General features: G+C 36.2%; 1 protein-coding gene across 1 annotated transcript in view; it reads right to left on the bottom strand.

Annotated features, from left to right (window-relative positions):
* LOC121429630 (S-formylglutathione hydrolase-like) overlaps positions 1 to 8,034 on the bottom strand; it is a 37,860-nt gene extending 29,826 nt beyond the window's left edge. Inside the window, exon 1 of the mRNA XM_041626767.1 lies at positions 7,928 to 8,034. Coding sequence (XP_041482701.1) covers positions 7,928 to 7,937 — 10 coding nt within the window. The 5' untranslated portion in view covers positions 7,938 to 8,034. The remainder of the gene's footprint in view (positions 1 to 7,927) is intronic.
* Between the last annotated feature and the right edge of the window lie 4,443 nt (positions 8,035 to 12,477).

Raw genomic sequence — 12,477 nt, 5'->3', positions numbered from 1 at the left:
GCATCTATCTAAAGAAACCACGCATGCTCTGCATTTCCACAAACGCACTCGGCTGCATGCATTATTTGAATACTCTTCTAGGAAAGACTTCCATATGTCCCCTCCACTAATTTAAAAAAATACTTCTCCAAAACCCCTTCTGTCTTTCTCTTTTTTCTTCTTTTTTTCCTTCTTACTTCCGGTGGGAACTTGGATTCGAACCTCTCGCTGCAGAACGAAGCATCTCCAGTCTGTCGCCTTACTCACTGAACTAGCAGGAATTGTTGAAAGCCATGGGTTTCATAACGGTTATCAAGCGATATTAGGACTAGTCTACTCTCCAAGAGTATTGGGTATTTATTTTTCTGACTAAATAAACCAATGCCATTGGGAATTACACACACTCGAACTTTTGACGGAATAAAGCGGCCATATTTTGGTATGTATCCGACTTTTCCTTCTTAAATCTCTTAGATATATGTTAGATAATTCTTGATAAACCTTCTCCATATTTTTTTTTCAATTTTAGTGGAGGGGACATATGGAAGTCTTGCCCTATTCTACCCCCCCCCCCCTTTTTTTGACATGATTGATGACGCCGACAAGTCCTGTGGCTGTGACTCAGTGTGAGTGTGACACAGGACTCGACTCAATGACAATGGAATCCCATCCATTTAAATATTCCCCATACCAGAGACAACCCTACATGACGAGGGGTAAATAGGCAAAATCGTGATATAGGCCCCGCTCGAGAAACACTTGTAATCGATTATACTACCTCAATATCTAGGTTGCTAACTTCAGCTCACTATATATACTCGTTATATAGGCCCCGCTGCTGTGTTGAACGGCTTGGAATGTCCGTGCGCGGGGCCTGTTTCACGAGTATAGTACTATAACCGTTATATAGGCCCCGCGCTACGGCACTGCAGACACTCCAACACAGTAGCGGGGCCTATATCACGAGTATATATTAAGCTTGCATCCTAAGATAGTCGCGAAACAGGCCCCGTCCAATGTGCTTATCCCAGCATTCGCACGTGCGTGGGGCTCGGATGACGGCTATATTAGTATACTCGTTATCGAGGCCCCTTACACTGCTATATAGTGGTATTTAATGTGGTCGTGGGGCTTGTTTCCCCGCGCGGTGGTCAATGAGAATTATGACGGGCGGGGCCCCCTCCCCCCGGGGGGGGGGGGGCTCTAATTTGTTTTCCAAATAATCAAGGAAAGAATATCATGGGCGCGGCGCCAGTTTAGGGGGCGGGGGGGGGGGGGCTCCAATTTAATTCTTCAGAAATCTATCTGTCGATTTACTTATGTGTCAATATAGTTTTTCATTATTCATTCATTAACTATTTGTATTGATTAATTAATGTATTCATTAATCATTTGATTTATTTGTGTTTAGTGTTTTTTCTTTTGTGATCTATTTGTATTGATTAATTACTGTATTCATTAGTCATTTAATTTATTTGTGTTCAGTGTTTTTTTTTCTTTTGTGTTATATATATGGAGTCAGAGGTCGTTTTTAATTTTTTTTATGCGGATCGAAGTTCATTTATTTCAATCTATTTTTATTGATTATCTATGTATTTATATTGATTAATAATGTATTTATATTTTTTCATTCAACTATTAGGTTTCATTTTTTTTCTTTTGTGATATGTAGAGAGTCAGAGGTATCATCCGTTTTATTTATATCTGTGCGTGAAATTTCGTTTATTTATTCATCAATCTATTTTAATTGATTAGTATATTAATACATATTCATTAAGTATTTCATTTATTTGTTTTCAATGTTTTATTTTCTTTTGTGATATAGAGTCAGAGGTATCATTCGCTTTTTAATTCTTCGTGGAAGTTCATCTAATTTATTTTTAATTGATTAATTAATGTATTCATTGAATCATTTAATTTATTTGTGTTCAGTGTTTCTTTTGTGTTATAAATATGGAGAGAGTTAGAGGTCGTGTTTAATTATTTTTATTTGCGGAAGTTCATTTATTTCAATCTATTTTAATTGATTATCTATGTATTTATATTGATTAATAATGTATTCATACTTTTTCATTTAATCTATTTGTTTTCATTTTTTCTTTTGTGATGTAGAGAGTCAGAGGTATCATTCGTTTTTAATTATATCTGTGCGTGAAATTTCATTTATTTATTTATCAATCTATTTTAACTACAGTGTTTTTTTTTTCTTTTGTGATATAGAGAGTAAGAAGTATAATTTGTTTTTAATTATTTTTATTTGTGGAAGTTCATCTAATTTATTTTTAACGGATTAATAAATGTATTATTAATTATAGGATTTATTTGTTTTCATTTTTTCTTCTTTTGTAATGTAGAGAATCAGAGGTATCATTCGTTTTAATTCTTTTTATGTGTGGAAGTTCATTTAGATTTTTGGTCAGTCTTTTTTTAATCGATTAAGAAATGTATTTTGAACACATTTTTATGAAACCAAGACAATGTACTCTGAACAGTAGATTAAGAGAATTTCAGTTTAAAATGTTACACGGCATTAACACAAATCATCACTTGTTCCGTTTTAAGATCTCACAAAATATCCTTTGTTTTTATTGTAAAAAAGAGGAGGAAACATATCGCCATCTTTTTTTGGAATGTGAATATGCTTGTCTGGTTTGGGATAATTGTAAGGAGATGTTTGGTTTTATTTCTACCGGTAATTTAAGCTGGGAGGAAATTCTTGTAGGGGTAGAATTAAAGGACGAAGGAAAAGAACGCTTAATCAATCACTTTTTAATCTTTGTTAAATTTTTGATCTTCAAAGGGAAGGAAAAGGGTGCACATATAACCATGGATGAAATTAAAAGGAAATTTAAAGAAGAAGAATGGGAAGAAAGAAGGCTGGCGCTAGGTAGAGGCAAGATGTCTCTTCATTTAAGGAAATGGGAAAATCTTAATTAAAAGAATAAATAGGGAGAGTGAGGCAAAGCCACAAAACAAAATAAATAAAAACACAGAAAAAACCAATACGGAGAATTGCAGTCCCTTCCATGTAGAGTATAGGCATAAAGGGAAGAATGCTCCTAACCTGGGGACGGACGGGGGGGGGGGGGTGGGAGGTGGAACAACATTTTTATCTTTTTTTCTCTCTGATCATGTCATATATTTTGTTAATATTTCATTTTGTAATTGCTGAAACGCATTTGCATTAATTTCTAGTATTTTTGAAGTTTGATGTATAAGTTGTATAATTATATTGTAATGGATTTATTGTATAATTTATAATTATGTTTCAAATAGTTTGTACAAATTGTTTATAGAATCTGATTGTGTATTTTGATTTGAGAGAATATAATAAAACATCCTTAAAAAAAAATTCTTAATCGAAGGTGCTCGGCCACGGAGAAGCCGTGGCCGAGAGGTCTACGCGCCTGGCTGTACATGGAAAGTCCGGGGTTCGATCCTCGGCCACTGCACCTACAATGGTCTTTTATCCTGCATTCAAATAAATGGAATTGCTATATGCATTTTTGGTAAGTAGGTGTGCACTTGTGTTTAAAAAATATAAATTTATTAATTATTTACTATATTCTTTTCTTTTTTGATATGGAATCAGGGGTATAATTCGATTTTATTTTTTTTATGTGTGGAAGTTCATTGTTATCTCCCTTGTTTTGGGGAAAATAAATTGGAGCCCCCCCCCCCCCCGCATTTCTGGGCGTTGTGGCGTGCGCCTGTAATCCAAGCTGTGGGGAAGTTACAAATTGATGCGGAGGTTCGAGTCCTGGTCACGTCTTTCGGATGGTGACGTTAAAGGTCGGTCCCATGCAGACGTAAATAATCATATCTGATTGATACACGTCTGACAAAATTCAAATACACACACACACATTTCATTTTGATTATTTTTTGCGGGAGGGAGGGGTTCATCAATAATCAAATTATATAATTCTTGTATAATTCCCCCAATCTTCCATTCATTCATGTAATCACCTGGATGTAAGAAGTCAATATATATATATATATTTTTCAAATCGGCTTTCTTCTCTTATTCAATATTGAATCATTCATCTGGCTTCGTGTGTATTATCGATTTGTATTTTTCATTCCTTTCATAATTCCCCCCCCCCCCCTTCCCAAATTTTCATCCATTTAAGTTCAGAAAAGACAACGAATAGTCATATTCATTCGGGGAAGATTTGTTAATTTTCTTTTGGTTTGGTCAATTTTATTATTGCTTGAGGGATATCTACACTATATTTAACTTAATCTATATTTTACTGAGACTTATCCCCCCCCCCGCCCCACAATTGGGGATCGGCCTTTCATTATGTATATTATCTATTTCGGGTAGGCCCTAATTTTTTACCCAAATATCAATTTATTCATGTTTTGTTTTTAAAAAGCTTACAATACCGTCCATTGATATTCCAGTATTTCTTCAGCTAACCTATTTCCCCATCCTGCAGTCATTTTAAAACTTAAAGGGATGGTCCGTGTTGAAAGTATTTATAGCTTAATATATAGAGTAGAATTCACTGAGCAAAATTCCGAAAATTTCCTCAAAACCGGATATCAAATAAAATTATTGAATTTTAAAGTAGTAATATTTTGTCAAAACAGTCGTCATGAATATTCATTAGGTGGGCTGATGTCACGACCCGGGTCACGACCCCACTTTCCTTTTATGTTATTAAACAAAATCATTGCTCGATTTTTTTTCACAATATATTTGTGAATAATGCGTCTCCTTTATAATGAAATAAGTTGCAGCAATGATGCACTAAATCAGTTGCCAATCCAATGTTTTAAGTTCTTCGTGGAAAAAAAATTGAATCAACCTAATTTTCATAATACAAAAGAACAATTGGTGATATGACGTCACCAATTTGCTAATTGAATTATTATGATGACACACCCAGGACTGTTTCATCGGATTGATGCAAATTTTCAAAATGCGATAACTTTGTTATTCCTTGTCCGATTTTGATCATATTTTCAGTGTTTTGTTTATCTGAATTTTCTTTACTTGTAGGCATACAAATCATACTATTTTCTGCCCAAAGTTTATTAGCCAACACGTTTATACGAGATTCTTTCCATTACCCACTTTCTAAGTCCAGTCTGTCGTTCTTATTATATTTGTGGGACTTTTTCGGGTGATCCCTCTCAATATTTAAGCAATCGTGAATTATCACTTCACTGTTCATTAATATTTTCGGGGGGGGGGGGCGGGGGTTACGGTCACTGTTACTCATGTTGAGAGATGGATTTTCTTACTTTTTATTAGGGGTGTATTGAAGTTGATTCCAGTCTTTAAATTTTTATTCTTTTATGAGAATTGCCAATTATTTATCTTATTTGAAAATCGCATCTGTTGATATCGTTTTTTTTTCTAGGTTGAAAATCAATTGCTTAAAGGGGAATGAAACCTTTGGAACAAATGGGCTTGTGTAGAAACAGAAAAATCAAAGAATGAGAATAAAGAAAGTGCTAGAAAAATCGGACAAATAATGGGAAAGTTATGAGAATTTGAATATTGCAATCACTAATGCTATGGAGATCCTCCCATTGGCAATGCGACAAGGATGTGTGATGTCACTGATGAACAACTTTCCCTTTGGTGGACTATAAAATACCCTCAAAATGTCTCTTTTTGCTTTTTCTTACGATGATACAAACTCTTTACCATTATGTATTCTTAAAAAATATGTATTACATGCCCTCATGTAGAAAGAACATATGATCTATGGATAGATGTGATAAAAGAGGCAATTCCAGTGAAATATATACTTAAGTAATGGGGAGAGTTGTTCATCAGTGACATCACACATCTTTATCGCATTACCAATTTGCTATCTCCATAGCAATAGTGATCGCAATATTCAAATGCTCATAACTTTCTCATTATTTGTCCGATTTTTCTCAAACTTTTGTTGATCTGTTTCTTTGATTTTCTGTTTTCACACAAGCTATCTTGTTCCAATGGTTTCATTCTCCTTTAACCATATTTCATTGACGAAACTGGTGCCTTATACTTTATGGGTGCATTGAGGTTTATCCCTGTCTTTATAGTTATATTATTTATTTTTATTAAATAAATTTGCCAATTACATATCATATTTAAAAATCGCATCTGTTGATACTGTATATTTTCTTGGTTAGAAATCAATCGCTTACCCATAAGTATTAATTGAAGAAAATAATGTAGGATGTTTATTGATTTTTGTTGAAGAGGTAAATAGAGACATATCTATTCAGTTTCTTTCTTGGTAATTTGGTGACTCTGAAAAGAGCCGTTGTGTTTAGAGGCGAGATTAAATATCAAGCCAAAATGACTCCTGAGAGTCATTCGAAGTCGCTGTCATCGCCTTCGCCCCAGGTAAAGACGCTCCTTGAGCATGTTGAGTAGTTGTTTGCCGTGGCTGGTTGACGACTGCTTGGACCTGAACCCTCCTCTTTCCTTCCTAATCTCGATGTAGTCAGCTGCACTGGCGTAAATCCCGGGGGGGGGGGGATGGGGGATATGTCCCCCTCTTTTCGAGGAGGGGGGGGGGTGGCCAGTACAAACACCCCCCCCACTTTTTACTGAAGAAATGAAAAAAAATCACAAGAGATAATTGGTTTGTTGGTGAAAATTCTTCCTAAAATACCGCTTAACAAATAAAACAATAATTGGATCATAAAATGCAAATAAAGAGCCTGCAGTTCACCATTTGCCAACGAAATCCTTATTATAACATTGAATTAAATTAAATGATTAATGAATACATTAACTAATCAATACAAATACATCACAAAAGAAAAAAAACACCAAACACAAATAAATTAATATAAATAGATCACAAAAGAAAAAAAACACCAAACACAAATAACTTAAATGATTAATGAATACATTTATTAATCAAGATCACAAAATAAAAAAAACTCCAAACACAAATAACTTAAATGATTAATGAATACATTTATTAATCAAGATCACAAAATAAAAAAAACTCCAAACACAAATAACTTAAATGATTAATGAATACATTAATTAATCAATACAAATAGATTGATAAATGAATAATGAATAATAAAAAACTATTTTCATACATAAGTAAATCGACAGATAGATTTCTGAAAAAGGAAATTGGAGCCCCCCTCCCCCGCCCCCTAAATTGGCGCCGCCCATGATATTCTTTAAGTTTATTTGGAAAACAAATTGGAGCCCCCCCCGGGGGGGGGGGCGCCGCCCGTCATAATTCTCATCGTCCGCCGCGCGGGGAAACAAGCCCCACGACCACGTTATTTTCCACTACATAACAGTGTAAGGGGCCTCGATAACGAGTATACTAATAGCCGTCAACCGAGCCCCACACACGTGCGAAGACTGGGAAAAGCGCATTGGACGGGGCCAGTTTCGCGACTATCTTAGAATGCAAGCTTAATATATACTCGTGATATAGGCCCCGCTACTGTGTTGGAGTGTTTGGAGTGCCGTAGTGCGGGGCCTATATAACGATTATAGTACTATACTCGTGAAACAGGCCCCGCGAACGGACATTCTAAGCCATTCAACACAGCAGCGGGGCCTATATCACGAGTATATATAGTGAGCTGAAGTTAGCAACCTAGATATTGAGGTATGATCGATTACAATTTTTTTCTCGAGCGGGGCCTATATCACGAGTATGCCAGTAAATAAGCTTCCAGCGTTGTCTCTACATCCAAGTAATTGTCTGTATAGTGTGTACGTTGCGCTGCACGTCAGGGCATCTATACACCAGCTGCTTCTCCCGCCAGCGCCAGCCATCCGCCGCCGTCTAGGCCGGCCGAAATTACAGGGCATCCCCGACTCCCGCCCCGACGTCCGACTCTAATTAAATTTTATACTTAGCAGCTTAGGCCTATTCGACCTAAAAAGTAAAAACTATGTCATGTATGTCATTCAAGCTGTCATATGCTAAGTAAATTTTCGTTTTGTTGTTACCTTGGTCCATGATGATACCAACCAGAATATTCGTACCAGGTTCTATAATTGACAGATTTTACCACCTTAAAAATATTATGAGTGTGCTGATCATGTGACTTGATGATCCATGGGCCTGGGATCAAAGGCCGACGAATTTTACGTATACCCTCAAGCTGGTGTACGGTGTTTTCGACTTGACAAATTCTGTATAAACTTTAAATCCGATATAATTATTATGTATGTCTGTCGTTGATCTTATTTGTGGTATCTTAGTATTAATTCCAGGTATCAATCACACTTTTCACAACATTCTAAAACTCATCTTGAAGAAAAGACAGAAATTAAACACATGAATCGTGATGTAACTAAACTATCCGCCATAGCTATCATTTTAGAGACTAAGGTGCTGAAAAAAAAAAACAATATCTGGAGTACTTTTCCATTTGTCGACTTCTGAACCCGGGGGGGGGGGCCACTTCCATTCACGAGTGGATACCATGCGCGACCATGGGGTCTCGAAAAGCACCCTAAACACGTAATTTTCATATTCTGAAAATGCACCCCTTAACAAGTATTGGCGTGTGAAACCCTATCCTTAACAAGTCTTGGAAACAAAACGATACTCTTGGCAAATATTCCCTGAAACGAACCCCTAAACAAGTACAGGAATGTTTTATTGTTACGGGTCCTTCGGTCGTCGGCTTTACCTTATTTGGTTTAGTACGACCCCACCTTCTACACCTCGCGCAAATCGGACTCTAAACACGTAGTGTTGGGGCAGAAAGGACATCCTTTATAAAACATTTAATTTTGTTTTATCATCCCCGCAAAGTCGACCCTAAACACGTAATTTTCCTAGCGAAATAGATACCCTTTTTTCATTATTTTTGTGTTTTTGACACCCTTATCACGTTACGTACGTGCCCTATCGTGAAAAAGACATCCTTTTTACGTGTTTTTTGGTCGCGCATGGTATCCACTCGTCAATGTAAGTGCCCCCCCCCCCGGGCTTCTGAAAATGTGCAATAGTCCCATAGTGCACCCTAGCATCAAGCTGAGAGTACTTTTCACCCAGCTTCTTGTCCATTATCGATGACAAATTAAAATGTATGATTCAACCAACCATTCTATACGATACTTGCCTGGGAACCGACTTATACACGATCGAATGTTCACAAAAAAATAATGAGGAAGTTATTTTTTTTAAAAATCGTCAGAAGTCGACAAGCTGATGAAATTATATCCAACAGTGGCGTAACTACGGGGGCATAGGGGGGCACGTGCCCCCCCCCCCAAATCGGCTGGCCCCCAAAAAACGGGAAAAGGAGAAAAAGAGGGGAAAAAGAAGAGAAACGTAGTGGGGGAAAGAAGAAAATGTTGTTTATCATAGTGTTGTATTATATTATGTTATATAACATAAGAAGCATTTTTTCACAACTTTATGAAACATTATTTGCTTAATTGTGTCTTCATTGTTCCTGGTGCTCGCATAGACTTTTTAACGAGATATATAACCTGCTGTACTAAAGCCTCCCGTTTTCAAATCAATATACAACAAAAATTGTTCCTGGTGCTCGCATAGACTTTTTAACGAGATATATAACCTGCTGTACTAAAGCCTCCCGTTTTCAAATCAATATACAACAAAATAATATATTTCCTCGCAATTAGAGTTATTATTGTTTTAAGTAGTAATATATTCTTCTTTTTCATGACTACTGAAAGTTATTGCCCTATTTTAAGGTCTTAATATAAAACATTTCCTGTCCGTGCTAACGTTCGCATTAGTGGATTGGTGAGATTTCTGCTCTTCATGAACTCCTAAAATCAGTCCTTAAAATGTCAATTTTTCTGATCTGAATATAAAAAAATTTTAGCACGCGCTTCGCGCTCGCATCATTTGGTTAGTGAAATACGTGGGGTCTTAGTGAATTCCTACAAACAAGCCTTGGAATGCCCCTCTTCATGTCTGAATTTCCTAGATTTTCAGCTCGCGCTTCGCGCTCGCAGTATTTCATTAGTGAGATGCGTATGATAATCATGATTACATGACTACAAAAGGTGCTTCATGACTGTGTTTAGATGTAATTCTAACAAAATCAGCAAAGGATGGCAATAGCATTAGATGACTATGGTGAGATATTTATACTCTTAATGGATTCTAAAATATAATCCTTAAAATTTCCTTGTTTAGGGTCAGTATATACAAAAATTTTAGCTCGCGCTTCGCGCTCGCATTGTTTGTTTAGCGAGACAGTTAAATATCATGATTACAAAACAATGCGCTTATAATGTCAATTTTTAGCCCTCAATATAAAAAATTTTCAGCTCGCGCTTCGCGCTCGCATTATTTAATCAGTGAGATACATATCCGTTTGATGGCACTGCATGTCCTTAAAATATCTCTATTAGGTCAGTATACCTGACAACTGAGCGCGCTCCCTAAGTGACCCGAAATTTCTGCTGGTGCCCCCCCCCCCCAATGCCGTGACTCACGGTACGCCACTGATATCCAACATAATTTAGAATGGGGATTTCATATAATAGTAAGTGTAACGTTAAAAGTCAAGTCCTCCCTAGAAAAATGTTGAATAAATAGAAAAAAATCAAACGAGCATAACGCTGAAAATTTCATCAAAAATGGATGTAAAATACGAAAGTTGGGACAGTTTATTAAGTTTCGCTTATTTTTTTTCACAAAATAGTGATATGCACATCTCGGTGACATGCAAATGAGACAGACGATGATGTCCCTAAACTCACTATTTCTTTTGTTTTTCATTGTTTGAATTATACAATATTTCTTTTTTTTTACAATAAGGACCAACTAGTCTTGATCATAGAGTAATGCTAATTCCAGGATTATTAATCGTTGTTTAACTTGACCATGAGGAGAAAATTAGAATATTTCATATTTCATATTATGAAATACAAAAGAAATAGTGAGTGGATGATGTCATCAGTCTCCTCATTTGCATGCCGACCAGGATGTGAATATTACTGTTTGTGAAATTAAGCGAAACTTTAAAATGTCTCATAACTTTTTTATTTTACATCCGATTTTGATGAAATTTTCAATGTTAGGCTTGTTGGATTTTTCTCTTTTTATTCAAATCAACTTTTTGTTGGGGTGGACTTGTCCTTTAAAAAGGGGCATATTAAAAAACTCTTTATGTTTAGATTAGTGGAAAAAATGTGAATTAACAATTTCTGATTTAATTCAAATATATATCCGTCCTGCATGTATTGTGTGTGCCTGAGTGTTTTTAATGGAAGTTTTATGACCATGTACAAAAATTAGAAAGAATCCAGAAAACAGTTTGTAAAATTATCCAAGGTAAAAGTTATTAAAATCATAAAGATGCTTTAAAACGATGTAAACTGGATACACAAAGCCGGATGGAGATGAACAAGTATGATTTTGCAGTATTATATGTAAGCAAAAACCCACAGTGTAAAATCTGGTTTCCGGAAAGAAACGTTGTTGGTATGACTTTACGCAATTAATATGATAAACAAAAGTATATGCAATGAAAATGTCCTCTCCTAAATAACTGCTGAACTGTATAGCATAATTTCATATTGTATACTGGATTTTTTTTTAATGTAGCTTTATCATCATTGCCATTCATGGGCGGAAATCCCATAGGGGGACAGGGGAGACGTGACCCCCTACCAAAATAATAGGGGGACACAATATCAAATGTCCCCCTACTATTTTTTTATGATAGAGAAATAATATATGTATTTTGGACTTAATGACCTTACAGTTTGGGTGAAAACCTTCTTTTTTTTTTGGGGGGGGGGCTTGTCAAATTCTACAGGCACTGGTCCCTCCTACCTTTGTGGACAGATTTCCGTCCACGATTACATTATTATTTTTATGCTACGTTGTGAAATGTTTATACCTCTGTAGATGCATGCATATCAGCTTTTTAATTGCAGTATAATTGCTTTACTGGGAATAATCAATAAACCGTGAAATGAATGAACGAATGAGATAATGTATTTTATCATTCAATTACCTCGGTGCGTATTTTTATTTGGCAAATTATAACCAGCTAAAGGGTGCAAAACAGTAAAAGAAATGTGCTCTAAATCTAATTTCAGATTATAGTATTCACTTTCATCACAATAAAATGGATATACAAATATTATTAGAAAAAGCACAGTATCTCATTTTGTTGTTGTAGGCCTATGTGAAACATTTACTTGGCCAAGCTGTATCCCAGCTATATTATGTTTCCTTTATAATTGATTGGACCATGACCGATATCGGGGGGGGGGGGGGGGGAGGGGCGTTGATTCCCCCAGGAATTTAAGCTCGCAAAATAGCCAGTGTATAATAAAAGGGTTAAAGGTTTGTTTTTTTGTATTTCCCAATGCTTTTTAAAACACATATTTGCATTGCATATTAGAATTTTTTCAAGTTATCATTGGGGGATCGATATGTCTCTTCCCCATAGGCGGCGGAAGCGGGGGGGGGGGCGGGGGACACCCAGACAGTTGGGGGATGCATTCCCCCATCCTCCGATCCCCCTCCCCCTCCTGTCACGCCCTTCAGGGGC

This window comes from Lytechinus variegatus, chromosome 16 (genome assembly GCF_018143015.1).
Source record: "Lytechinus variegatus isolate NC3 chromosome 16, Lvar_3.0, whole genome shotgun sequence".
NCBI classification, from domain to species: Eukaryota; Metazoa; Echinodermata; class Echinoidea; order Temnopleuroida; family Toxopneustidae; genus Lytechinus; species Lytechinus variegatus.
Note: the sequence above shows the minus strand (reverse complement) of the source record. Positions and strands in the feature narration are given on the sequence as shown.